At 39.5% G+C, this 27408-nt stretch overlaps 3 protein-coding genes, 2 long non-coding RNA genes and 2 pseudogenes across 7 annotated transcripts; 4 read left to right on the top strand and 3 right to left on the bottom strand.

The window, feature by feature from the left end:
- Positions 1 to 3879: 3879 nt before the first annotated feature.
- Positions 3880 to 5949, bottom strand: LOC120287769. Its single transcript, XR_005546046.1, has 2 exons — positions 5809 to 5949; positions 3880 to 4146 (listed from the first exon to the last, which is right to left on the bottom strand). It is a non-coding gene; the product is annotated as an uncharacterized LOC120287769 (long non-coding RNA).
- Positions 5950 to 7806: 1857 nt separating this feature from the next.
- Positions 7807 to 11573, top strand: LOC104429579 (probable serine/threonine-protein kinase PIX13). The gene is given in 7 exon segments (XM_039300208.1): positions 7807 to 7816; positions 8108 to 8230; positions 8421 to 8560; positions 8944 to 8992; positions 8995 to 9018; positions 9021 to 9065; positions 11250 to 11573. Coding segments are annotated over 7 exon segments (714 nt in total). The 3' UTR covers position 11573.
- Positions 11574 to 13981: 2408 nt separating this feature from the next.
- Positions 13982 to 15749, top strand: LOC104450945. The gene is made up of 5 exons (XR_005546040.1): positions 13982 to 14036; positions 14155 to 14726; positions 15356 to 15407; positions 15544 to 15649; positions 15731 to 15749. It is a non-coding gene; the product is annotated as an uncharacterized LOC104450945 (long non-coding RNA).
- Positions 15750 to 15759: 10 nt separating this feature from the next.
- Positions 15760 to 17665, top strand: LOC120286041 (allantoate deiminase 2-like). Its single transcript, XM_039300207.1, has 4 exons — positions 15760 to 15828; positions 16231 to 16473; positions 16577 to 16652; positions 17616 to 17665. The coding sequence occupies exons 1-4, from the start codon at positions 15760 to 15762 to the stop codon at positions 17663 to 17665; spliced, it is 438 nt and encodes a 145-aa protein (XP_039156141.1).
- LOC104450938 lies at positions 16613 to 20738 on the top strand (annotated as a pseudogene).
- Positions 20739 to 21056: 318 nt separating this feature from the next.
- Positions 21057 to 22902, bottom strand: LOC120287765 (annotated as a pseudogene).
- LOC104426009 (double-strand break repair protein MRE11-like) lies at positions 22874 to 26354 on the bottom strand. 3 transcript variants are annotated; one of them, XM_039301120.1, is made up of 5 exons: positions 26141 to 26354; positions 25279 to 25356; positions 24810 to 24881; positions 24455 to 24711; positions 22874 to 23010 (listed from the first exon to the last, which is right to left on the bottom strand). In XM_039301120.1, exons 1-5 carry the CDS (start codon positions 26294 to 26296, stop codon positions 22962 to 22964), a joined length of 612 nt encoding a protein of 203 aa, XP_039157054.1. In that variant the 5' UTR covers positions 26297 to 26354; the 3' UTR covers positions 22874 to 22961. The 3 variants fall into 3 exon arrangements, with proteins under 3 accessions (XP_039157054.1, XP_039157055.1, XP_039157056.1); XM_039301121.1 differs by having other exon boundaries at positions 22874 to 23017; positions 26141 to 26353; XM_039301122.1 differs by lacking the exon at positions 26141 to 26354 and adding an exon at positions 25479 to 25560 and having other exon boundaries at positions 22876 to 23010.
- Positions 26355 to 27408: the final 1054 nt, after the last annotated feature.

The raw sequence follows: 27408 nt of genomic DNA, 5'->3' as shown, positions 1-27408 counted from the left end.
TAGTGGATTGCCTTAAACCACAAGGTTAGTGGATTGCCTTAAACCACACGGTTAGTGGGACTGCCTTAAATCGCACGGTTAGTGGAACTGCCTTAAACCACAAGGTTTGTGGGACTGCCTTAAACCACAAGGTTAGTGGGACTGCCTTAAACCACACGGTTAGTCGGTTAGTGGGATTGCCTTAAACCACACGGTTAGTGGGACTGCCTTAAACCACAAGGTTTGTGGGACTACCTCAAACCACACGGTTAGTGGGATTGCCTTAAACCACAAGGTTCGTGGGTATATCCTTAAACCACACTTTTCAAATTGTTCACAAGTACATCCCTAGATCATGCTCTTTACATTAAGTTCACTTGCATTTTCATTTTGATATTTAAAAAAAAAAAAAAAAAAAAAAAAAAAAAAAAAAAACAAAACAAAACATTAGGTGTCACCTTATCTTTGAAAGAAATCTCTTTCAGCTTCCTTCCAAAGAGGGGCAGCTGTTGACACCTAATTTTTGCCCAAATTATTGCATATAGATTATCTAGGTATTTAAAATGGAAGATGTTTTCCCTAAAAAAAAAAAAAAAAAAAAAAATTAATTAAAAAAAAAAAAGATAAAAGATAAAAAAAAAAAATTAAAATTAAAAAAAGATTAAAAAGAAAAGAAAAGAAAAAAAGTTGGGGTCAATGATCTAAATGTGACTAGCCAAGCCCAGGAGGTCAGATTGGAATTCAAATGGCAAGTTGGGGCCAAAATGCAATTTCCAAAAGTCGAGGGACCAATTCGTAAATTTTGCAAAATTTGCGCCCGAGCCCTTAAATCATCATCTTGGTCATCAATTAAGTTGAAATTGAATTTGGGCCAAGCAGAATCAATCAAATTGAGCCAAAAAGGACCTAATTGCATTGAATTTGGCATTTTCGGGCAAGAAAATGGCCAACTTTGAGGTACTTTCTTGTAAAATTGGGTGGAGATAATTGCGAAAAATGGTCAAGATCTTAAACTACTATACATGAGCTTTCTAATTGATCAAAAACACAGCCAAATTAGTGGATTAAAGCACTCAAATCAGCAGCCAAAACTCAGTCCACGAGTTGGTCTTAATCCGGAGTTGCTGAGTAAGCAATTTGGTGGCCCCACCATATCCTCCTCAGCTGCCCAACCAGCCCGATCTTTGCACGTGATGGAAGACCGTATATATTAGTGCAAGTGGACGAAAATTGGCCAGAGATAAGCTTCTGACAGCACCGGAAAATCGCAGCAAAACCTGCACACTCAACAGCTGCAGAAGTTAAAAAATTGGCTAAGTCAGAAGAGTAGGTGAAGTAGCCCTGTTGACAGGCTTGGTAGGTGGGCAAAAGGCTGACCAAAAATCCCTTAATTCGGGGGATAAGGTCACGGAAGCAAGGTCTTTCGAGAGAGAAGAGAGAGATACGAGGGGGAGAGGAGAGAACTCGGGATCGTTCCCCCAAAACACACCTTCAGAAGCAACTCCAGAAGAGAGACCCAGAAATTCCAGACCGACCTGGAGAGAGAAAAGTGAGATTTTCACACACCTACGGCCAAAATTAGCCAAAACCTTCAACTAGAGAGTGAAAATTCATTCAAAGATCTTTCCAACCATAGGTCGCACGTCCCAAATGGAGATCGGGAAGGCCTCCTAAAGCCCCCCGAAACAGTGCCCTCCTGGCAGGCCCAGAAAATCCGAAAATTTTTCTATGTGTTGAGCCTGATTGGTCACGAGTGAGGAAAAGCGAGTGCTTTTGAGAAACTTGAGAGACAAATGAGGAAAGACATGACTACATGCCAAACTATAATACATATAGTTTGGGTTGATTTTAGCTCGGCCCACAAGGAAGGTCTGGAAGTCTAGTTTTGGAAGTCAACGAAAAGCTTCGTTGTCACTTTTTCTTCTGCAGATCTCACTTTCAGCTTGAAGGAACCAACTTTCACGTGCTTCCAGAAGACAATTTCGTGGTTTCCTTGGCCAAGAGTCACTTGAAAAAGAAACTAGGAAGCAAGGTAAGCATTCTAGATGTATTTTTGTTCAAGTTTGAACATGTTTTGATCACGAAAATCGAGAAGGAAACTAGTATGAAGAGCTGATTTCTGAAGCTAAAATTTTTCTAAGTGTTTAAAACCTCTTCAATGCCCCCTACATGCTCGACTTGTTACTCCCTTTGCATGCTTGTTTTTTTCGTTATGACTTTGATGAATGTTACATGGGAGTACAAATGATGCATAGGACAACCCGGTTGAGTCTTTAAATCTCCTTGTGAACCATGAAACCATCTATAACGTGAGCCAAAAAAAACCACATTGAGACATGGTTGGCCAGCATAGACCATGCATGAATGCTTCTTGGAGAGTTCATTTTGATGCGTTCGGTTGATCATTTTCGGTGATGTTTGTTGCATTTGAAAGTAAGTGTTACCTATTTTCATCTAGATGGAGTAATATTTCATATAGATATGGCATGTGATGGTTGTCGGAGCTTCAATCTGAGCATTTGGCATGGCTGTTTGACTTGGGTTCATCACTAGTTTTGCAAAACAGCCCCAACCCGCATGTTGGAGGCCGTTTTCAGTTCGGTTTTTGCATGTTCTAGGCTGTAATTTCTAGTCAAACACGTTCTTTGCATGTAGTAGTATATCCTTGATACTTTGCATTCACATGAGATTGCTTATGGATCGAGATTGAAGGCCACGAACATGACCCGAAGAAGCCGTTTTGGGGTGATTTGATACAAACCAAGTATTCGATAAAATGTTGAAACCAAGCTCCAATCTCGAAGCGGTCGATTTGAGCTTAATCGTTGTGATATTCATGTGATTTGTTACTCCATGTTAGCATAGATCGGTTTAAGGAATCATTATTAATATTTTTTAAAAATAATAATAAAAAAAGAAAAATCTGAAAATTTCAAAAAATATAAAAATGTTGGATAACATCAAATTAGGATAGAAATGACATATATGGAATTTTCCTAATTTTAAAATGTCATTTTCCTAATTTAATGCTATTTTGTTATTTTATAACAATTTTTGTAAATAATCCATTTTGCATAGATTAAAATTAATTGGAGTAATTTCATGCATCTAGAGTAATTTCATGCATATTTAACTTCTCATTTTGCTCGCGGGGTCCTGTCCCGGGCGTAATAACAAGGCCATGTAATATTATTTGCCCGACTTGTATCGGGTCTTTCTTTTTCCGCATTACTTTCAAGTTATTTCAATTTCTTGGATGTTTATTTACCGCACCGCTTTTCAATAATTTGAGTGTAAATTTCTTTTCTAAATTATGTTAGGATTAGTTTAGACAAAAAAACCTACAAAAACATTTACATGGACACTTAGCGGTTTCATAAATATTATAATTGGTAATCAAGATGGTGTGGCCATTTAGATAAACAACCTTCCAAGTTAGTGGTACCGCAAGGGCGCTAATAGAAACATTGGCGTAAACAAGTCCCCGTTCCTAGAAATCTCTGGTTGCGTAGAAATCGAGGCAACACTCCCGTGTCTCGGTTGGTTTCTAGCCGACCTCAATAGGCTAGTGGCGACTCCTAGAACTACATAGGTTGTTAAGAATTAAAATTCAAAATCCAATGTTGCGCGAGGTATGGGCTTGGGAGAGCCCACGCCTAATTTAGGCCGTTGGTCCGCTTCTTTAGGCAAATACCCTAAACCTTTCTTCTTTTTCCCCGGACGGAAAAAAAGAGGTCGTGACAGGGTTGAGAAGCGGTCTCGTATTTTGAATCATAATTTATATTTAATCATGGGAACTTCGTTTTCATTTATAACCAATAACTTATATTTATGGACGATAGCTTGATTATATAGTCCGCAATCACAATTTGAAAATAGTAACACTCAATAATTAATTAATTAATTAATTAATTATATATGACAAGTTAGTATCATTTATTCAAATATTGTAATTTACCTCCAAAATCTCCTAAGGTTGAACTTGTCTAGGCATGCTCTTTCGCACACATGCATTGGGTTTACTGTCACACCCCAAAACCATCATGAATGGGGGATGACAAGGCCGTCCTTCCATTCGAAGAACGCTACCCCAAGCTCCCAAAATCCAACTCCTAAAAGTCCCCTCGTCGATATTGCTTTCGTACTACTCATCGTTAGCTGAGGGATCTGAAAAAGATTGGCAAATAGAGTGGTGAGCAACCGCAGCTTATTGAATAGTGAATTTTTTCTAAGTGGATCGAGTACCTACTATGCATATTTATAAATCAAACCATAACTCTCTTAACTCAAATCTACGCTATGGCAAACATAAACTAAAAGAATAAGTACATACGCTTAAATATCAGAAATAATCATTTCACAATAATATCAAAATAACCATCAATGGTCTAATCCATTCATTAATCTCATTAATTCATGCGCCAATGGTCCATTCAATTGTTTAATCTCATGCCACATATCAACGGTCTAATGAAATTACATGTCAATGGTCTATTCCAACGACTAATATCAAATTACATATAAATGGTTCATTCCATCGATTAAACTCATATCATGTGTCAATGGTCCATTCCATTGACCAATTCATTGCTCATTATCAAACCATGATTACGATACAATACCTGGTGACGAGGCGACCAAGATTCCCCTCTTGGCAAGGTCTTCACCTATTATTAGTATGTGACTCGGCCTACAAAGATATTCTAAATTAGTATGTGCATACCTACAAACCCTTCACTGGGCTCACAATGATGTTGAACTTTAATACCAATCCAGAACAACACTATCCACAATACACAACCAAATCCATAAATCATTTCTTATTCACCAAAAGATTTCACAATTTAACTTATTTGCCAAAAATACTTTTCATAAAACATTCTAAAATAATTTCAAGACTCGTCTCATAAATCAATTTTACAAATCAAATCAAATACATTTCAAAAAGCTTATCACAAATCGAAATCTATATAACATTCCATAAACCATCTCAAAGTCAAACTTTTCGTAAAAATGTTTCATAAACCCAAAACATGTAATATTTTTCAACTTCATTCATCAAACATAATATATATTTCCACCAAAAAGTTCTCACACTATTCTCAAATACCAAAGCGTAGTAAATGCCCGATCTAAATTTTATACAACAAATATACCTATTCATAACTCATAAAATATCAATCCTTTATCATTTAAAAAATATGAGCTTATAAATTCTTAGAAGAGATAGCACCACTCACCTCGAAATACTTACGATCAAATAACAAGCGTTACTCAAATTGTCAAACTCACGATCCAATCAAATAAACGAGAAACAATGAGAGCGCTTAGAAAACGACTATGACTTGACTAAACTAAGCGTGAGCGCTTAGAAAACGACTCCCACGCACCAATAAATTGCTCAACCAAAGCAATTACTCAAAGCCGTCTATAGCGCAAAGCTTGAACACGGAACTTTATCATGCCATAATTTTTTTCACCGAACTTTGTTTAAACGTACTTATAGTCAATGGAAAGCCCGTCCAACATACTATAAGAATCCTAATTTAGCCAACCTGAAATCAAGCTAAAAATTAACAAAATATGGCCCCGAAGTCCTGGTCGCGCACTACTCATCACTCACGATAAATTTTAAAATTTTGTTTCGGACAAACTGTAAGCTCAAATCAAATCCGTAAAATCCTACGGCTTCAAAACACCATAAAATTTTTATATGTGGCTCAACGACTCAAAATCATACTTCGTTCCTCGATTTTCCCAAAATTCCGAATTTCAAGCCCTAGGTTTGAAATTACTCTAATTGAATGAACGAGCGACACGAGCTCTTACCGGGCATTGTGTTACGTAGTTAAGTTGGCTTGGCGAGGCTCCCATGATGAAAACGCATGAAACCCTCTTTCTTCTTCTTCTTCTTCTCTTCATCTGCCTTTCTTTGAGTGTGAGCTCTTTGGTCTCCCTTTCTCTCTCTCCTCTTTTTTCCTTCTCTCTTTCCCTTTTATCTCCTCCTCCCCCTCCTTTTTTTTTTCCTTTCTTTCTTTTCTTTCCTTCTCTCTCTCTTCTTTTTCTTCTTCTCTCCCGAAGACTCTCGGTCTCTCTCCTTACTCTTTCTTGTTTTTCTTTTTTGACTGGGTCAAAACCCATATTTTACATTTACATTTTCCCTTTTCCCTTTCCACGAAACAACACCCAATTAGAGCAACCTTCTTTGTGTTGCCGCTCAATACATGGAGGCAAAGTTGATTGTAGATATTCTTCTGCTTCGTAAGAGCAACATGTCTACTGATTTCACCATAGGGGCGTGGGGTCCAGGAAACTAATAAATAGTGAGAATTTTGGATCAAATCCCATCTCTGTAACATCTTTGTGATAAAAAGGGATTTGTTTCAAATATTCAATAACTTGATTTATAATAATGAGGTTCTTTTTTAATTTTTTACTTTATGTGCCTTTCTTTAATTTGTAGGTGCAATTGCGAAATTGGGACAATGCCTCCTTCATGTATGGTAGCTTGATGCCATGGAAGGCCCTACTCCTATTTTGACTCTTATACATGCCGCTCCTGTGGTAGCAGTGGGCATTTTTTTTGGAGCTCGACTTCTTCCTCTATTTATAATCATACCTTACATTCAATGTCCATCAGGACCATTCCTTCTCTAGCAAAGCAACTACAGAAGAGACACTCCCCTACACTTTGCTGCTGAAGTAAGATGCTTCGAAACAACTCTCCATTAAGTTTGCAAATCGACTGCATTGGGTTTTTGAATAAGGACAAGTTGATGCATGCAAAGAGATTCTTCGAATGGCAAATTCGGACAAGGACACTGCACTGCGCTATGCAGTGAGAAAAATTGCTGATGGAAGAAGATTGCCACACCCTAAACCCCCGAGCGCATGAGCATCCCTCAACAGTCCATAAACTTGTGATGTTCCAGGATTTATTGCCGACTCATTCTTTCTATCTTCAATTAAACGCAAGCGGAACGTATATAATCACCCCCAGTCATTGTTAGGGTGCAAATTGATGGCAGTGGGCGGTAGCAACACTATTGTTGGTGCCTGACTGAGTAGTGTTAATTGTGTGGTGATATTACCTAAATATGTTCACGATTCTCGTGAAGTTTTCAGTTATCTAACCCCCTTTTGAATGGACATATGCGCATTATTTGAATTTAAATTAAGTAAAAGAAGAATCTAAGAAGCGATTTTGCTTCAATCATTTCGATAGAAAGGAAAGATCAACGATTTATTTACAGTTTCTTTTAACGATTTATTTACAGTTGAAAATACGCTTTTGGTTTTGTTCTTGAGATTATTTGGTGACTATGGTCCTCGGCAAAATATATTTTAGGGCTGCATTTAGTTAGCGGTGATGAACTTTCTTTTTGCATTTCTTATATTTTGTAATTGACTTTTTAAACCCATGCCGTGTGTGTGTGTGGCCATTGGCTTGTATGATGCTAACTATTGGAAGAACCTAGTAAGTGCGATTCGATTGCAAGGAATGAAGAAATTGCGCAAATATAAGTTCGAGTCTTCCATCCATGTAATGATCAACCTTTCGATGTGATCATAGCCCCTAGGTAACTTCATCTTTCTAACCTTCTTTGACTAATGCAATGCGGTTCTTTTCATAGTGAACTTGTTTTCTTCGCCTTCGAGCGAATTCTGCTTCTATATTCAAGAACCGAAACAAATTGCAAGGTTGATCGAACCATAGGTGGACACACCACTGCAAGATGAATTCAAACGGTTTTCAGTCGCAAATTCGAATGATTCTACATAGCTACTACTGGTTCATGCGAACTAGATATTTTCTACAGAGCTGGTATGACTCGAAGTACATTTTACCAATATTGATATGTATTTTATATTACAGGATGCACAATGACCATGAGTCTGCAGTCAAACTACTAGTTAAACTGAACATTTCATTGGAAATTAGGTCTCAGTTCCCATTCTGTACCTTTTGTTTCGATATCAACTATTCCATTGTAATTGTTTCATTTCTTTGACCATTTGAAGCTTAAGGAGAAAAACATCTGCCTGGTTTAGTGTGGGGGCTTCCATTTCTTTCATATCTTTTATTACTGACCCTGTGTGAGGCTCTCTTTCGCTTATTTCCATGCAGAGGGAATAGACTTTCTTGGAAGGCTATCTCACCCTAACCTTGCCACACTCCTGGGATTTTGTCAAGAGGACGAAAATTTAGCGTTCATGCCGATGGGCAGTTTGGGAAAACATATATTCAAAAGTAAGTGGTCTAATCATTTTGTAAATCTAGAAAAGGTCTCCTTAAGAATGCCAATTGTTTAGCATATCTTCTCGATTAGTTCATAGTCATAGTTGATGCATGTGCCTATTTCAAAATTTAAGCTAGTTTTAACATGTATTTGCTTTTAAGAATTACTTACATTTTATATTGTTTATTATTCTGGTTACAGAGGGCTCTACAGATCATCTCTCATGGAATGTATGCCGTAAGATCGCAGTCGGGGCTACCAGAGGCTTGGCCTTCTTGCACAATTTTGAGAGGCAAATAATATTCAAGGATTTCAAATCTTCAAATATTTTGCTAGATGGGGTGAATACTTTATCCTCCTTATGATGATTAAGGTCTTGTATCATAAAATTCACATGAACCATATCATTCTAGTAAAATTCTTGGGAGAAGTATAATGACAATAATGAAATGCCTAGTATCTCACTTTGAACACTTGCAATTGTGTACTCTAACCAGGAGAGTGAAGAGCCTATGTTTCCCTCTGCTTAATTGATGGAAGGGTTGTAATTGTTCACAAATCTATCCTTCTTAGATTTGATGTTTAGTTCAGAACACAAGACCATTAAACTGTCCCTGGTTGCTTTTAAATATTTGCATATTGTCTTTTGCTAGATTCACAAAAAATTTCCAATTGATATTTAGGTTGGAACCCGAGTCTAATCTATTGTTCGGTTCTTCTGCAGTCTTACACGGCCAAACTCACCGACTTTGGATTGGTGAGGTCTGGTCCTTCGAGGGCAAGTCACATGTTACGACACGCTTATGGGTACCTTTCACTATGCTGCCCCTGAATACAGAGCAACCGGTAATTTTTCCATTGTAAAGTGCCTTTTGGCAACTTATATTTCATAATGCCATTTTCTAGAAAATAATGATAATATTTTTTGGTATTCGATTGAAACTTGAAAATAAACTAAATAACATTTTTTGCCGTTCGATATGAAAAATTCGATTCAATTTTACTCCATGGACTCTTTTTAATAAATATTTTATTTTAAAATTGAATTTTTAATTATTATTTTTAAAATTTTCATTTTTCTTTCCACTTTTTCTTTTCCTCCTCCTTCTTCTTCAATTAATAGCCAGCCACGGTGATTGGCCAAAGGCGAACTTGAGCTCGGTGGCCTTAGGCCTTGCCAAATCGGCGAGTGGCCAGCTTGATCTCGTTGATTTGGCGAGCAAGCTCAAGGCTCGCCCAAGGCTGATCCTCTACCGTTCTGTGGCTGGCGGTTGGTCGAGAAAGAAAGAAAAAACTAAGAAAAAGAAAAATAAGAAAAAGAAAAAGAATTAAAAATTCTAATTTTTAAGAGGGCAGTGCTATTTCCACTCCTTATATGACTAAATCCACCTTGTGGCCGGCAGATGGTTGAGAAAGAAAGAAAAAAGAAAAAGAGATGAATTAAAAATTCTAATATTTTAAAGGACGGTGTTATTTCCACCCCAATTTTTTTTTAACAAAAAGACAAAATTGCCCCAAATCATTTATTGTAACTTAAACTGGTGCTGCAAATTAAAAGGAATCGGACCAAAAAAAAAAAAAAAAACTAGTGCTGCAAATTTATTTATTTTTTTGAACACGGTGCCACAAATTTATGGAGTGCGTACACACACACACACACAAGATTGCCCCATTTTTTTTTCTGTGGTACACACACAATTTGTGTGCCACAAATTAATTTACTTTGCTTTTCTTAGTTTTTCTATTTCTATGTAGGATCTAATTGACAAAATTAAGAATTTCACATGTTTTGTTTTGACATATTGTGTGCACTAGGTTTTCTTTTTTATTGATAGATTTTATTTTCATAGAAATTAGTTTTGTTGAAAAGAAAATTTTCAAAAAACCTAACTCTTTTTTGCATTATTGAGCAAACTTAAGGATCGATTATCAAAGAAATTTTCAAAAAAATAAATAAATTAAGATAGATAATTTTTAACACAGTGACTTGTTTATAAATTTTCACTTTTGTTGTGCATATCATCATTAATCCTTTTCTTATCAGTTGTCCTTTATATACAAATACATCAAATGCAATGAAAGGATTAAAAAGAAAAAGAAAAACCTCTTTAAAGGTTTTTGAAAATGAAATCATAGTTATATTTTCCAACATGAAAATTTAAAAGATAAAAATTAATTATTTATAAAATTGCACAATATATATATATATATATATATATATATATATATATATATAAATTCTAATGAAATCTCATTTTGGATTGACAAAAATTAATAGCATACATGAAGTATTCGTGATAAAAAAAAATTAAATACCTCATTATACATAACTTTTTCACATCGATGATTTTAGCATATTCCTAGATGCTCTTACAACGTCTCACATGCTCTTTGTAATAGTATCTGACTAATAGTAAAGAAAAAAAATATAAATTCTTTATGTTGTAATTAAAGAGACTTGATATATATTTTCTTACTAAAATATATAGGATGTCCATAATAGACCAAAAAAATACGTAAAATGCTTAATTATGGCAATTGGATTCTAGATGGAGGTGAAAATAAAAGAAAAAAAGAAAAAAGAAATGGGACCACCACTTTAAATTGCAAGTAAATGATCAAGGGCAATCTTGTTTCCTTGGTGAAAATGGGGTGGATTTAGTCATATATGGAGTGGAAATAGCATTGCCGTTTTTAAAAAAGAAATAAGAGAAAAAAATGAGGGCTAGCAAGAGTGTGAGATAATAGAGAATGAGTGAGAAAAATGTCTTCCCCTACTCGAAAAGAGGAAAACGTTTTTTTTTTCTATTTTAAAAGACTTTTTTTGTTGATGGAAAATGTTCTTTCAATTAGTTAATTTTCTACGAAATTAGTATCAGAAAATCCGAAAACTTTTTCCAGAAAATTGTTTTTAGTGAAAATGGAGCCTTAGTGTTGAAAAACATTTAGTCTTGAATTTTGACAATAATATCAGGAAGTTATTTTCTAATGTTTCGCTGCAACATCACATAAAACTTTTGGATTTTACAGGGCGTCTATGTGTAAAGAGTGATGTTTACAGTTTTGGTATCGTGCTGCTTGAAATACTAACGGGCTTGAGGGCATTTGATTGGAGACGTCCACGAGGCAAAGCTAATTTAGTGGAGTGGGCTGGACCATTCTTATCCAGTAAAGATAAACTGTGGACTATAATGGACTCTAGATTGAAGGGCAAATATAATAGATATTCTGCATTCCAAATAGCAAAGCTTGCCTCAAAATGCGTTGAAGAGACTCTTAGGTTTCGGCCTTCCATGACTAAAGTCGTGAAAGAATTAGAATCAATAGAAGCTGCCAGTGCTAATAGAATATGAAATGCTTGAATTTATTTATTATGTTGTTCGCACTTCATGTGATATGATCAAAGTCTTGAAGGCACCATGCATGATCGATTTGTTCACTAGCAGGGACTTTTTCTGCTTGTATAAACAGAGCAGTCATTGGTCACACTATTCAGTATCCTTCCCAGGTGAAACTCATTTGGCCTATTCGATCAAATAAGCATTGACTACATGTTCAAATTTTCATAGCAAATAGCACCCCGCATTGCTTTGTGGATTGTAATATTAAATTTGAGAAATGGGTTCGGAGTGGACTCCATATATGTGGCTTTGTGCTAAAAAAAGTACCTTCCTGCTTGACTTATCTTACGATGCGCCTTTTCCTTAGGAATAACCATTCTGCTAGGTTATCTGAATGAAGCAAAAACATTTTGCACATAATGACTAAAATCCTTTCGGCTTGGTTTTTCATTCTTGTAAATAGTTTGAGGTAAAAGAGAGAACCTGCCTTATGCCCTTCTCAGAAAAGAACTTCAGACAATTTCTTGATAGCTTCATTTAGATAGAGTGTGCTTGAAGTTTTACTTCTAAACATGATGGAACTTAATTTGGAGGTTTTGGCTATCAGCTATGTTAGTTAAAAGAGATGAACAGAATGACTTCTCCGTAACGTTCTATGCTACAAGAACAACAAAATAAATGACAATATTGTCGAGAGAGAGGCCGCTGAGAAGGAAAATATTGTGTACTTTGTGGAACACTCTTTTTGATATTCTAGCGTGATTTTACTGTTGTCTCGTTTCTCCAATTGTTTCTCGAATGCCAAAAGTATGTATCCAATATGCACCAAAGTGAAGTGATTTTAATGCCAGAAATTCATTCAGGATTAGATGTTGCCTTCTTTTGGCAAGTCTAACTAGGAGGACCGAGCACCAACAGACAAAAGTCCTAACATATTTCCAGGCACATCAAAATAATAATGAACATAGTTTTGCGGCTTACATATATTTTCTTACCTCAGTTCTTCCTCCACGCAAGTGTCCATGTCTCTCACTGCCCATTCCGGTCCAAAGCTGGATATAAAAAACTAAAGTTTCATTCCTTTTACTGCTGGACAACAGACAATGACTCTCAAACGGATGAATATAATTGCTAGTAAAAAGACAGATTGGGAAGGGAAGATTCGTGGAATTTTTGAGTCACTCAAACTTACTTCATCTACAGAAACTTCATAAACCATTCTTCGACTTCACTGATCTTCTGCGGACAAGCACTGACCAATGCTGTCTGTGCGCTTGCCCATATGCCGGACTGGCAAAACGAGGTGAAATGCTCATAGTTGTTATTGATGAGGTTGTACTTGCCGAAACTATCGTGCTCATGAAGCTTGCCAGCCTTGTTCATGACTTCCTGGGTGGTGCAAGTCCCCCATCTTGTCCGCCAATACTCAAGTTGTGACCCACCCATATGCATATAAGCGGAGGAAATAGAGGTTCTTGCCTTCTTGCCACAAGCGATTGAGACTCGTCTTGTCAACTCTTATTCGTGTGAAGTGAATTACGCAGCCTTCTCCAATGTAGATTCCTGTTGTATCAATAATGAGCATGTGCAGTATAAAAGAGAGCACCTTCCTTATGCCCTTCTCAGAAAAGAACTTCAGACAATTTCTTGATAGCTTCATATAGATAGGGTGCGCTCAAAGTTGTACTTCTTAACTTGATGGAACTTAATTTGGAGGCTTTGGCTATCAGCTATGAACAGAATGACTTCTCAGTAATGTTATAGAACTCGTTAGCACTTACGCTATGCTACAGATGGTATTTGTGTGTGTGAAGTGAGGAGATTGTTCATTGATTGAGGCAGTTTCTCCTTTTTAATTTAACTTTATTTTTATTATAAAGCCACCAAGTTGGACCGATTCAAACTTTTCTTTTTGTCCAACTATTTCAGGAAGGATAGGAGAAAATATTGGCTGGGTTTTACACTCCACATCAGTGAGATGTAAGACCACTCAGCGATCGACACGTGGCTCCACGTAAGCAGAGGCGTCAGAGGTTTAAAATTTGCGCGCGCCGCTCCTGAGGCCCACCACTGACGCTCTCTCTCCTCTGCGACCTCTGCTCTCCTGTCCATTCCTCTCTCTCTCTCCCCGTTCTCCCCGTTCTCCGTTCCGTTTTGCGAGAGAACAAAAGTCGCAGGGCTTCTCTCCGAATGCTCTTCCGCTCCTCTACTCTCTCCTCCGTTGGTTGCCCGCGACGCCTCCTCTGCTGGTTGCCTGCGACGCCGACGTCCTTTCCACCTCCGCCGACGCCTCTGCTCTCCTCCGCTGGTTGCTCGGGACGTCGACGCCGATGCCCGATGCCCACCTCCGCCTCCGCCGACGCCTCTGCTCTCTCTCCTCCCCGCGACGCCTCCGCCGACGCCCGCCTCCGCCTCCGTCGGCTCGACCGATCGTTCGGCTGGGGACTCTGCTCATATCTCACAGCGTCCTCGTCAGGTACCGCAGTAGCTTCTCGGTCTTTGATTATCTCTGCTCGTTGTTATTCGGGCGAATCTGTTCCGGCGACTCGAGCGCGAGCTCACGCGCATCTTCGACCTTGTGGACTTCTTCGCAGTGTCATCTGCTGCGTTGCGGGGGTTCTGGCTCTGCTTTTGCTGCCGATTCTCGCCAAGAACACCTACATTTCAGAAAACGCCCTCATGCCAGGTCGATACTCGTTCTTTCTCTGTGAATTTAATTGACTGATACCGTTTAGCGTTTTCGTTACTGTCGTGTTCTTCCTTTTGACCTCCTCCGATGTAAGATGCAGCACTACATTTCTCTCCATCGTGCAATTAGCGAATAGCATACTCTAACTGAGAAGAACGCTCTCTCTCCTCCGCTGGTTGCCCACGACGCCAACGCTGACGCCCACCTCCGCCTCCGCCTCCTCATCCGCCAACGCCGACGCACTCTCTCCTCTGCTGGTTGCCCGCAACGCCGACGCCGACGCCCACACCCACCTCCGCCTCCTCCGACACGTGTCTCCATCATTTGTTCTAATATTGGATAGTTCTTTGTTTGACAAAGGATACTGTTGTTGATGCTGGAATATTCGATGGATCATTAGGTGTTATCTTAGCAATATCTGCACTGAAGGTTCTGAATGCCCGCGGAAAGTTGGGCAATCTATTGTGGCCAGTCGAGGTATATGAAAATTTTGCTGCTTATTGTTCTTGAAGCTTCATTCGTGCCTTTGGCCATGTACTATTTTGCCTATAGAGTAGCATTCTTGCATCATTATTCAAATGTCCAGAATTGACATTTGCTGCATGCATTGGAAGGTGTGGATTTTTCTTTTTAGTCTTATCCTTTAGGAGTTTATCTGGAATAGGATAGCTAGCACCTGAAATCACAGTCATTGCTAGAAAATTATGTTATATATATTTGCAGTTAATTGTGTGGGAGAACCATGTACTTGGAGGTGACAGATTTCAATGATTCAATTCATGTAGGAAATTATGTATGTTTGAGTGAGATTGTCAAAATATTCAGTTCAGAGGTCAAACCAAAATTCTATCTCATGGTGCAAGAGAGATGGATGGTAATCCAGAAGAAGTTCACTCTTCGACTCCATGATTGATTAGACAGACCTTGATTAGATCATTTATTTCCAGTAGTCATGCTCTCCTGTTTATAGTTTTGCATTGAATGCAGCCAACTATTTATCCAAAGGTCATCACTGATTTCCTGTATCTGTTGCTACCTCAACGATGATTGGACTGACCATATCTGAAATCTAATCAAGCATCTGCCTTTGTCTTGGAACCTTTTAGGTAATCACTTTTAGTGATGAAGAGGGAGTTAGATTCCAATCTACCTTCCTAGGTAGTGCTGCTGTTGCTGGAATGTTGCCAGCTTCAGCCTTGCAATTTTCTGATAAAAGGTTTCTTGAGTAACTCCCATCTTCTTCTTTTTACCCTTTGTATTCATTATCAATGTAGTTATTCCAATGTTTATGCAGCGGTGTAATTGTACAAGAGGCTTTTAAAGAGAACTCCATACAAATCAGTGAGGAAAACTTACACAACCTCAAGTATGACCGAGATTCTGTTTGGGGTTATGTTGAGGTATATTCCTTTTCTGCCTTGCTAAACCAGCTGAGTACAGCCATTGTCTAATTTCTCATGTTGTCTATTCCGCTCCTGTAGGTTCACATCGAACAAGGACCTGTACTAGAATGGAGGGGTTTGCCTCTCGGTGCGGTGAAAGGAATAGCTGGACAGACAAGATTGAAGGTATAATGGATGTTTGAAATTAACCATGCACCCTGTTTAATTTGTTAATATTAGAAGATCTTGCTGCGTAAGGGAATTGGTTAACGCCCGTGAGAGTTTTCTATTTTCTGTTAGAGGTAATTTCTTCACATGATTTTGCTATAGCTAATGGTGTGCATTATATTGGGAATAGGATCACACTTAGCCTTCGTATCATCCATCTAAGTTGCTTAATTTGTCAATATGATGAGAGGCAATAGGCCTTCAACAGTTAACCCTAGGAAAATCTCTTCTTGGGCCATATTCCTATGGATTATTCATATGCCAGAGTGCAATGTCTTATGTTTAGTTATTGAATTTTGTAAATGACACTTCCAGAAGAATGCATACATTATAGACTGTGAAGCTCTCTACCTTTTGACAATATTTTGCAGGTAACTGTCAAAGGTTCTCAGGGGCATGCTGGTACGGTTCCAATGTCTATGCGTCAGGACCCTATGTCAGCTGCAGCTAAACTCATTGTGTTACTAGAAAGTCTTTGTAAACGTCCTGAAGATTTTCTTTCTTTCAATGGTCACTACAAGGATACGACAGTGCAGTCACTTTCCACTTCACTTGTTTGCACTGTTGGAGAGATATCATCGTGGCCAAGTGCAAGTAATGTCATTCCAGGCCAAGTAAGAAATTGTTCATCTGCCTTCTGGTTATTATAGCAAGGCTGTCTAAAGATAGCTCAGAATTCTTGATCCATGTGGAGCGATTTAATTTGCCTGGTGGCAGGTGGTATTCACGGTGGATGTACGTGCAATAGATGATATGGGACGTGAAGCGGTGATCTATGAATTATCTAAATATTGTAAGTTTAGTTTTCTTAGAACTTTTTAATAAATTGGATATTCCATCTTGACAATCACATTTGACAATTTCATAGGAGAAAAAAATCTCATATACTTATGTTTGCTAAAGTGCTTTTATAATATAGCTGTCTTCATGTATAATGATGTCTTAAGTCTAACTAAATGCATTATCTAATTGCAGAGCTACGGATATATTAAGTGCTTCACTCTCTCTCTCTCTCTCTCTCGGTCCAAATGTGCACACATGCACGAAAAGTTTGTTTGAAGCTGGAGATGTTTCACATTTTAGTCAGTTTGGTGCTTGAATGGATATTTGTCAATATTGCCTGAATATATTAATACTCACAATTGGTTACTTCACTTGAGAGGTTCACATATTGCATTTTTCTTACCTTTTTGGTGGTGGTGGTGGTGGTTGTGTTCTTTTTTTTTTTCTTGGGGGGTCTGTGGTTTAATAGAGATTTGTACTGATTATTTCATTGTTCTCCAGAAGCTATTTGATATGCGCACCGAGAAAATATTCGTAATGTTCTAGTGAAGATTTATGCATCTGAAGGGATGCTTTGGGAAGTTATTATTAATGAAAGAGATAAAATTGCTACAAGAAAAGATATCAAGAGGGCATTTGGAATGTAGAGACAGTTTAGAATAGGTTGGCATAATGAATCTATTTTATCTAACAACAAAAATGTCAACTTAGTGTATGCAGAATTGGGTTTACAAATTGATGCGTGCCCTTGCTAATTTTATTATGTGGTCACTTATTTCGAGCATCTTGTTCACCCTTTAAATAATCAGGTATTCTGATCTGTATTCTTCATCATGGATGCTTTTACATGGGGTCTCTCTTATCAATTGTAGAGCATCTCTTCCATCGGATTGATTCTTAAGCTGAAAGGATTTGAAATACATTAACTGCAAATATCTGGATTCTGTTTTTGATGCCAATTGTAACTTTGCAGGGAGCTGGAGCATGGATGCTTTTGGTGGAAAAGCTACTTTGTTTATCTAATCATTGTTCGTTGAGACTAATATGCTTGAGCATAATTGCAAGGAATATTGGTACCTTCATCCTCTCTGAGTTTTGCTGCTTTTGTCTCAAGTTGTGGAATAAAAGGAAAATTAATTGCGATTGTACATTATCTGGTTGGAGTCTTTTCTTGCGGTCAGCATTTTGTCTTTCTGGACTTCCATGGAAATAATATTTGGAATACTTGGTTGTCTTGTCTCTCTGCTAAGGTAACAATGGTATCTCATATTTGATTAGTTTTGTGTTGGTTAGTTAAGGAAGGTGAGAATAAACTCCCATCTCCAACAGCTCAGTTTCAGTGAGGCTTTATGTTTTGTCTCCTTGTCTATGAGATTCATTTTGCTCTATTGTATATATTTCAGGGTATCTGAGCTGTAACTGGTCCAATGGGGTGTCTACTTATTGTCAAGGTACTTCCTTTACTTTATCCTACCACCTTATAGAGTATTTTCGCATACATGTAAACTTGTGTATACAAGGGAAAAACTAAAAATTTTGTAAACGGCACTTTCATTGCCACGGAAATTCCGGGAGTTTATGCAGTTCTAGCAGCCGCATAGACCACAAGTACTTATTTCCCTGTGCTATGACATCTGTCCAAAACAGAAGATCTAACAGAAGAAGGATTACAATCTCCCTTTTGCAGAATTATACCGGTGATCGCTTGAACTTTGGATTGGCTGCTGAGCTGGCTAAATCTGAAGGTTACATGGTTGAGGTACTTCCCCTGTAATTACTTCTACATGTGATTGTGATTTTAACATATGCTGGAGACTGGTGTCAAAAGGTTATGCCTTATTGCAGATGGTGATTGTTGGAGATGATTGTGCTTTACCTCCCCCTCGAGGCATAGTCCGGAGGAGAGGATTGGCATGGACTATTCTACTTCACAAGGTTTGTGGTCTCTTTCTCTCTGAAAGGTTGTGCTTTAAATGTCCCTTTTGGCACTAAACAAGAATCTTTTCCTTCCCCACTTTTCATGGTCCACGCTTGTATCCTTAATTTTTGCCACCATCACTTTTATCTATTCGAGTGACTACGTCAACTTTAAAAACTCTCATATTTTCTTGTTGTAATAGATCTTTAACATAGGAAGCTCCTGTTTTTGGCAAATCAATTTGTAGAAAGTTTTTGAATTTTTAATTAAGAAAGTCAGAAGGACATCCCTTTCAAATTATTCTTCTGAAATTTCCATGCATCTGGCAATATCTATGGTCCATTGTTGTTGAGAGACTCCACACTTCTTGCCCTACGTTTATGAGTAGTGAAAGTGAAGAATACTGATATGATTCTTTGCTTTCATTTGTCAATATAAGGTCGCTGGAGCTGCAGCCGCAGCTGCACTCTCACTTAAGGATGTTGTAGCAGAGGCGAAGCGTGCATCAGAAATGGTTGGGACGATGGGTGTTGCCTTGTTCAATATCTTTTGTCTGTTAGGTGTTAGTAATGGCTTGCAGGCTTGAAGATCAGAGAGATTTATGTTTGCTTGAAGTAGTTGTTCAATGCCTGGCGAAGACTTAAGAGTGTCATTTTTAGTTGATTGGATGGCTCTGCCTTAGGCATTGTTGAGAAATAATCGTGATCGGAATGCAATATTGTGATGCTGAAGGTGATATGTTGATTCTGATCTGTTATCGGTTTGTGTGTGCTTTAGGCGTTGGATAAGATTAGATACGAGAGCCTCACGGACAAGAGCAAGCTCGATGCGCAGCTCGAGCTGTTCATTAGGCTGGTGCCGGACAAGGCCAACAAGACCCTTTTGATCATTGACAGCGGCATTGGCATGACTAAAGCAGGTAATGTAATTGGCTGATAGAGATTGGTCAATTTTCTTGCTCGCGTCTTTTGGCTATGGCTATGTTCCTACGTGATAACAGTAACTGTTACGCTGAGTTCATTTAAGTTGTGAGATGAATTGGACAGATCTTGTGAACAACCTGGGTACGATTGCGAGGTTGAGGACGAAAGAATTCATGAGCATGATCGGTCAATTTGGTGTTGGTTTCTACTCTGCTTATTTGGTGGCTGAGAAAGTCATTGTGACTACTAAGCACAATGATGAGCAGTACATCTGGGAGTCCCAGGCCAGTGGTTCCTTCACCGTTACGAGAAATGTGAGTGGGCAGCAACTCGGCAGAGGGACCAATATCACCCTCTTCCTTAAGGAGGAGCAGGTGAGTTCATTTATAGTTGCTTTTATGAATTGGTGGAAAAGATTTACTATGGTTTTGGATGATACATGATGCTAACAGCGTCACGTCTCTGTTTTCCTCAGCTGGAGTACCTGGAAGAAAGAAGGATTAAGGACCGGAGTTCATTAGCTACCCCATCTATCTATGGACTGAGAAGACAACCGAGAAAGAGATCAGTGATGATGAGGACGATGAGCCCGAGAAGGAAGAGGAAGGAGATGTTGAGGATGTCAATGAGGAGAAGGAAGAAAAGAAGTCCAAGAAGAAGAAGATTAAGGACGTTTCTCATGAGTGGCAGCTCATCAACAAAATGAAACCCATCTGGCTGTGAAAGCCAGAGGAGATCACCAAGGAGGAGTATGCTTCCTTCTACAAGAGCTTGACCAATGATTGGGAAGACCATCTTGCCGTGAAGCACTCCTCTATTGAGGGGCAGCTTGAATTCAAGGCTATTTTGTTCGTCCCAAAATGTGCTCTGTTCGATCTCTTCGATACTCGCAAGAAGATGAACAACATCAAGCTCTATGTTAGGAGGGTTTTCATTATGGACAACTGCAAGGAGCTCATTCCAGAGTATCTTGGATTCGTGAAAGGAGTTGTCGATTTTGATGACTTGTCCCTCAACATTTCTCGTGAGATGCTGCAATAGAACAAGATTCTGAAGGTCATCAGGAAAATCTTGTCAAGAAGTGCATTGAGATGTTCAATGAGATTGCAGAGAACAAGGACTTAAAAATTTATTTGATGGTTGAAAGTGTTTACTTATTTAGTCAATTGATGATAATATTTCGTATTTTAATAAATTAATTTTATAAAATGTATCGTGAATATTTATTTGTCAATGATTATGGAGTTTCATATAACAATGGAGTTTCATATAACAACGTCCACCAATACTTATTTTTCGTTAGAAAGTTTTCATACCAATGTTTACTTAAACAATGCTGATGAGTGGCACCAAGATGTGAATTAGTAGTGAAGCTGCAGGGCATGAAAAGATGAGCGGACATTTTTTCCACATTCATATCATATTTGGATCTAATTCTTATCTTTAGTAGTGAACTCAAGTGCAAAGGAATAGGACATCACGGATTTATCGATCATTCTCCGCAATTTAGTCGTTGATTACTTGATAGTATGATGTCATAATGATGGACAAATGTTGCATTGAATCATAATCGGGCTTAGAATTTAAGCTTTGACGTACACTCCTAAGTCAAAATGAAGAAGTTAGATTTGAATGTTCAAAAAAATATATTAGTACACAATTATAACGCACACATAAATGCTTGATGGCAAGAGTATTGGCACTATAGGACAAGACAACGTTCATAACCCATAATGGATCATCAATCAGACTAGCTGCAAAACCTCCATAGACAGTGTTCATATCCATGACGTTTCTTATTTTATCAATCCCAAGTGCAGGTACTACTTTCTTGTAGTGCTTTGCCCGCACCTTCCACTTACTATCATCGTGCTTGAAAGCACTCGCGCTTCCTCCTTGTATTTCTGACATGCGCTTAGGTGCGACGTGCAGTCGCTCAGGCCATTTGGGGATGGATTTGAGACTGATATTCTTGAGCTTTGGATCCGGAACAACCACGCAAGGATGGAGCGGAGTATACCAAGCAGAGTCCAGTTCAAGGCTGTCATCGCATTTCGGTGGGTAGGCATTAGGTTTCGCAAGGCAATTGTAGCAACTGCTGTTTGAGGTTTTCTGCCACATGGCGATGTCATCCTTCTTGTTATACAGCTTGAAGCACATTGAGGTGAGAAGCTTCTGCAGTCTGTCATAATCTGACTTCTGTTCCTGCACGGTGGTGTTCCATCCACGCCAGCGGTTTTGGTAGTTGACTGGTGGTCCTGAGAGGACCTAGAAACCTCCAGGCCGCAGTATCCGGTTGATTTCTAGGAGGTGTAAACCACCTATGACCAATGCACTTTCATAAGTAAGAAAAGAGAGATTTCATACCCGACATCCAATTCTTCCTGGTATTTAGATTCAACGCATCAGGAAAAGGAGTTACCAAATTCAGTCCATGGGATAAGGCATCTTGAGCAGTGGGCCATATCGAATGAGTTCGACGGGAAAGGTAGCCATTGCGTAGAGATGATGCCTAGTATTGCCGGAATCCCCTGTTCCAAGGCAAATTGGACTTGAGCTTCATGATTATCTCGAGGGGCAAGAGAAACGGTTAATATCCCATGATCCAACAAATTGCCTCCCAGCTTGCAACCTGAAACAATTTAAAGATATTGTAGGCATCAGCTAAAACTACCACTAGAACTGTAAGTGCCAAATCTATTAAACCACAGAAGCATCTGCACATCTCAGAAATGCTAATTAAAAAAAGTACCACAATTCTTTTCCCCTTCATGAGTAAGTACAAACTCACCCCACAACCCGTGTCAATGGCTGTTTGAACTGTGCCATCTTTCATACCCGGGATCAGATCTTGCATCAAATCAACATATGCACTCACACCCTTGGGAAACATCGTACCGCCACCAGGAAAAAGAAACTTCTCTCCTTGCTTTCTCGGCCAGTTCTGGTTTGATTTCTCCTCGTTGATCCAATCTATGGCACGTTCCTATGACCCGATCCACATATCCATTTTCACTATCGTGTCATGAATTCAGAAATTTCTGTTTTCTAGTATGATTGAGGAAACACAATTACCTGTACCAACATTCGTCCCTGCTCTTTGGCCATCTGATCGGCGGCTTGTACCCTTCTCGTGGCGGGACCAAGCATTCCTTTCCCTCAAAAACCGCCGGGCAATGGCGCTCCATGAAAGTCAGACGATGCATGCCATACTTCCTCCACCTCTGTGCCCAAAAGAAGAAAACCACATATCTTAGATTCGTTCTGGTAGATCAGATACAACAAACTATTTGGTCTGCTCGTACCTTAGGATCCGTGCAGGGAGTGTAGTCTTGGTAGTCTAAGCTACACTCAGGGAACGAGACAAACTTCATCTGAAGTGGAGCAAAAAGAAACCACAGATAATCAAGGAAAGCAAACTAATTGGACACACTTCATGTGATTTCATAATTCCTTGAGATGAGAGGCATTCCCCAATTCAGCTGTCGATAATACTTTTATTCATCAATGTTCTCTCTTCAGAATAACTGTTGACTTTCAACAAGAAAAACTCACAATTAAAAGAGAACAGGCAACAAAAGGAAAAGTTAGAACGTGAAAGATCTTCATTGAAATGGACGCCCACCAAAGTATATAGCGTCACATCCACCTGAGTTTTGACTAAAGCAGAACCTAATTAGCAAACCAAGATCCGCAGAAGAAACATAAAGAATGCAGAGTGCAATCGAAGTGATAGTACTCTGTTGCCGAGGGGCAACTAAATCTGAGGATACCACCCAAGAATCAGTAAATTTGTGACGACCCATCTAGTCCTTGCTCAAACAAAATCTAACTGTGATAAGCAATGACTGGTCAACTGAATTTGCGGAGCTAGGATCAAGAAGAGAACAAGAAACGAAGTTTACACCCAAGAACAACCAGATCCTCTGCGAATTACTTTGGAAGAGAACAGAGAAGAGCGAAAGGGATGAAGGTGGGGTCAAATGTCAACGGGATCTGCATTACATGCGATAGAGAAGGAAGAAGAAAAGCAAAGTACCAAAGAAGGAAATGAACAGTTGCGAAACAGAGCAAGAACAAGAACAGGAGTCAGGAAAAGGAGGAGCGACCGTGTTTCAAGAAAGTACCTCACTCGACTCTGAAGAGAGAGAGAGAGAGAGAGAGGAGAGCCTTGGACACCTCTCAGATGTTCAAATCTTGGGGAGATCCAGATGCAGAGCAACCCACCACTTGTGGGGTCTCAGGTCTCAACAGATGTAGAGATAGAGAGAGAGAGAGAGAGAGAGAGAGAGAGAGAGAGAGACGAGATGAGGAATTGAGATGAGCTCCTAGGACTCACAGGGATATAGGCATCAACATTAACATCTCTTCCTCCCTATACATGGCTTTATAAACCACTGGCGGCAATAAAGGCATCCCATCATTTAAAGTTAAAAACCCATGTAAACAAGAAGTTTTGGGGGTATTGCAGACTCAATACAGATGCTTACGGACATCAGTCAATTTCACATCCTTGTTCTTTCAAAGGCTTAATTTAAGCCATAGGAAGCCGGTCATCATACACATACACACACAGTGAGCGAGCTATAACTTATATGCTATAATGCTGGCACTTTTCCAGGTATTAGGTTGTCCACAGATTAAAACATTGCACTCTATCCAAGTTCTCTGAGTACAAAAGCTCTGCACATTCAATTTAATGATCTCAACAAATGACTATCCAGATTGCCATTTGAAAATACCATATTTTAATTTAATTTATGCAGACAAATCATCACTATCAGAGAGCCTACTGTATCCACATATTACACCAGACGCTAATGCTAATTATTTCCCTGAAGCACTTCAATTGCAAAGCCAGATCACTTGAGAATGCAAATAATCTTTAGCTAGTTGATTCAGGATATGGGACATTGGAGTTCGACAACTTTAATCCGTAAGCTCGAGTTCATGACTACATCCTCTACTAACCTTTCACGACGGCGAGATACCAAAGCTGAATCAAGAGTAGTTTGCTTCAAATTAGCAGATCCTCTTCCCCTGCCCCTTCCTATTGTAGAAGTTTTCCCTCTTCCTAGATCTGAAGTAGCACGGGAGGATCTAGAAACTCCCAATGATCCTTTCCGGCCTCTGGTGGCAGAGTTTGAGCCGAGTATCTCTGCTGTGTCCTCATCATCGCTAAAAGAAACTGTGCTTCCTATTCCTGCAGCACTCCTATTTCTAGCAGCCTGGGCAGAATTTAACATGAAAAATTTAGCAGTTAATGGCTTCACAGAGAAACTCATAAGAATCCAAGAAGGATAATCAGCACTACAGCTAGATTTACCTCCACAGAAGGTGCACTGGATGTTCCATGTGGGGTGTCACTGGGATGTACAGAACGTTCCTTAACGCGTTCCTGAATATAAAGAAAAAAGTCAATTAAGCATCAATCTTTACTTTAGGCAGCACTTGGCAGGAAGAAGATGAGTTAAAAAGAACTTCAGCCTATCATCAACGGGAATTAAAACCAACAGGCAAAAATAATGCTCGAGACTGTATCCAAGCTCCTAGTTTCTCTCATTGAAATGCCCTTCTGTAACTGCTGGAAAGACCTTACAAAAAGATATACAAGAAATTCTTGCTTTACTCTAATAACAGCCACAATCATAGCAGAAAGTTAAAGCCTAACTACAGATTGAAGCAAATGAGCTAAAGCCCCCAAAAAATTGGAAGAACTCCACACATTAAATGGTTGGATGAGACTAAATTCACCACATTGTAAGGATAACAAGTCTCAATTGATAACTTCTTGCCTCCAAACACTCGCCGACTTTAAGAATTAGATCCTCCTCCTCGCATTTCAAGGTGTCGGAATCCCTAGCAATTTTGTTCTGCACATGTTCATAAACAAAAAAGTATCAACACAGAAGCATAACAGAAACATAACATTTAAAATAAGAATGAACTTTTGATCAGCAGACTTGTGGTTGTCTTTAGCTTGCAGAAATATTACCTTCCCCCACGAAAACATTTAAACTAAGAATGAACTTTTGATCAGCAGACCACTTGTAAACTTGAGAAGTGAACTCTGGCAGAACCAAAAAAAAAAAATGCAAGCGCACTTTATAAACATGTTTAAGTGACCAAGGAAGATCGTTCAGTCCAACCATCACCATACCACAGCACAGCAACCTGCGATCCTATGAAAGATATACACACCAAATAGTAATCTCTAATATGAATACATGCAATTCATTGAAAAGAACAGGGCATCTTACAGTCCCATTTCTTGTATCACATGTGGAAGCATGTATCTATTTGAGAGGACAATTTTTTCAAGCTCTTTCTGATTTTCTCTTAATTGAAAAGAAGCCTGGACAGAAGTTTGATGATGTTGGGGCCACAATAAATCTTAAAACAATATGTCCAGCATTACAACAAATATTTATGATGTGGAGGCCCAATGCTGTACATTATAAACAAACGCCCGATCTGACTTTTTAGGGGAAAATTTGCTCTTACTTCACCATTTAGTTGAGACGAGAACTTAGGCTTTTTGCACCTTTCCACAAACATGACAGACATGTAAAATGGATACTTTGCAAGTCCATAATTTATAAACACAAAAACATGCAGAAAGTTATCAAACCAAGCATTTGGCCACTCATCACATACCACTCCAGCAGGATCATCATGATTTCCATGAATGCTGAAGACTAGCAAGCCAACATTGAAGTGAGGGTCTTCATAATTCACATGGCCAAACCTGGGAAGACAAGAGTGATCTATTATAGACATAAGACCAACACCTAAAATATATGTACAATTCATTCACAGAAAAATGGTGCAGATGGATGCAAGAATTTTGATTTCAGCACAAAAGGGTGATATCGTACATTTTTGTTTTCTTTTTGAGGGAGTTGGTTGCAACTTTTCTCATCTCTCATATAACACAAGGTTGCTACAATTAAATCATGCAGCATGTCCTTCATTATCATCCATTCCTCCAACAAGTAAAAAAACAGAGCCATCATGTGTGAAACAGTAATTGCATATTTTGAAAATTTACGGTCTGGTCGCTAACAACTTCAATTTAATGCAATTAACCTTAAGAAGTCCACAAGGTCGAAGAAGCGCCTGAGCTCGCGCTTGAGTCGCCGGAACAGATTTGCCCGAATAACAACGAGCAGAGATAATCAAAGACCGAGAAGCTACTGCGATACCTGACGAGGACGCTGTGAGATATGAGCAGAGTCCCCAGCCGAACGATCGGTCGAGGCTTCGGCGGAGGCGGAGACGGGCGTCGGCGGAGGCATCACGGGAGGCGGAGGTGGGCGTCGACGTCGGCAGCAAAAGCAGAGCGAACCCCGTAACGTAGCGATGACACTCGCGAAAACTCCACAATGTCGAAGAAGTGCGTGAGCTCGCGCCGAGTAGCCGGGAACAGATTCGCCCGAATAACAACGAGCAGAGATAATCAAAGACCGAGAAGCTACTGCGGTACCTGACGAGGACGCTGTGAGATATGAGCAGAGTCCCCAGCTGAACGATCGGTCGAGGCTTCGGCGGAGGCGGAGGCGGGCGTCGGCAGAGGCGTCGCAGGGAGGAGAGAGAGCAGAGGTGTCGGCGGAGGCGGAGGTGGGCGCGGCGTTGGCGTCGGCGTCACGAGCAACCAGCGGAGGAGAGCAGAGGCGTCGCCGGAGGTGGAAAGGACGTCGGCGTCGCAGGCAACCAGCGGATGAGGCGTCGCGGGCAACCAGCGGAGGAGAGAGTAGAGGATTGGAAGAGCATTCGGAGAGAAGCCTTGCGACTTTTGTTCTCTCGCAAAACGGAACGGAGAACGAGGAGAACGGGGAGAGAGAGAGGAGAGAGAGGACGAGTGGACAGGAGAGCAGAGGTCGCAGAGGAGAGAGAGCGTCAGTGGTGGGCCCCCGGAGCGGCGC

The sequence above is a fragment of the Eucalyptus grandis genome, chromosome 8 (genome assembly GCF_016545825.1).
Source record: "Eucalyptus grandis isolate ANBG69807.140 chromosome 8, ASM1654582v1, whole genome shotgun sequence".
Taxonomy (NCBI): Eukaryota; Viridiplantae; Streptophyta; class Magnoliopsida; order Myrtales; family Myrtaceae; genus Eucalyptus; species Eucalyptus grandis.
Note: the sequence above shows the minus strand (reverse complement) of the source record. Positions and strands in the feature narration are given on the sequence as shown.

Bases quoted from the DNA above. Each gene is read 5' to 3' on its own strand.
- LOC120286041 (XM_039300207.1), top strand. From the start codon at position 15,760: ATGGAGGGGTTTGCCTCTCGGTGCGGTGAAAGGAATAGCTGGACAGAC. The intron at 16,474-16,576 runs GTAAGAAATTGT...GCCTGGTGGCAG, and splicing joins GTAATGTCATTCCAGGCCAA to GTGGTATTCACGGTGGATGT. The intron at 16,653-17,615 runs GTAAGTTTAGTT...GTAACTTTGCAG, and splicing joins CTATGAATTATCTAAATATT to GGAGCTGGAGCATGGATGCT.
- LOC104426009 (XM_039301120.1), bottom strand. From the start codon at position 26,296: ATGAATTGTACATATATTTTAGGTGTTGGTCTTATGTCTATAATAGAT. The intron at 25,357-26,140 runs GTATGTGATGAG...GAACATGTGCAG, and splicing joins ATGATGATCCTGCTGGAGTG to AACAAAATTGCTAGGGATTC. The intron at 23,011-24,454 runs GTTAGTAGAGGA...GAAAGTCAACAG, and splicing joins GTATCTCGCCGTCGTGAAAG to TTATTCTGAAGAGAGAACAT.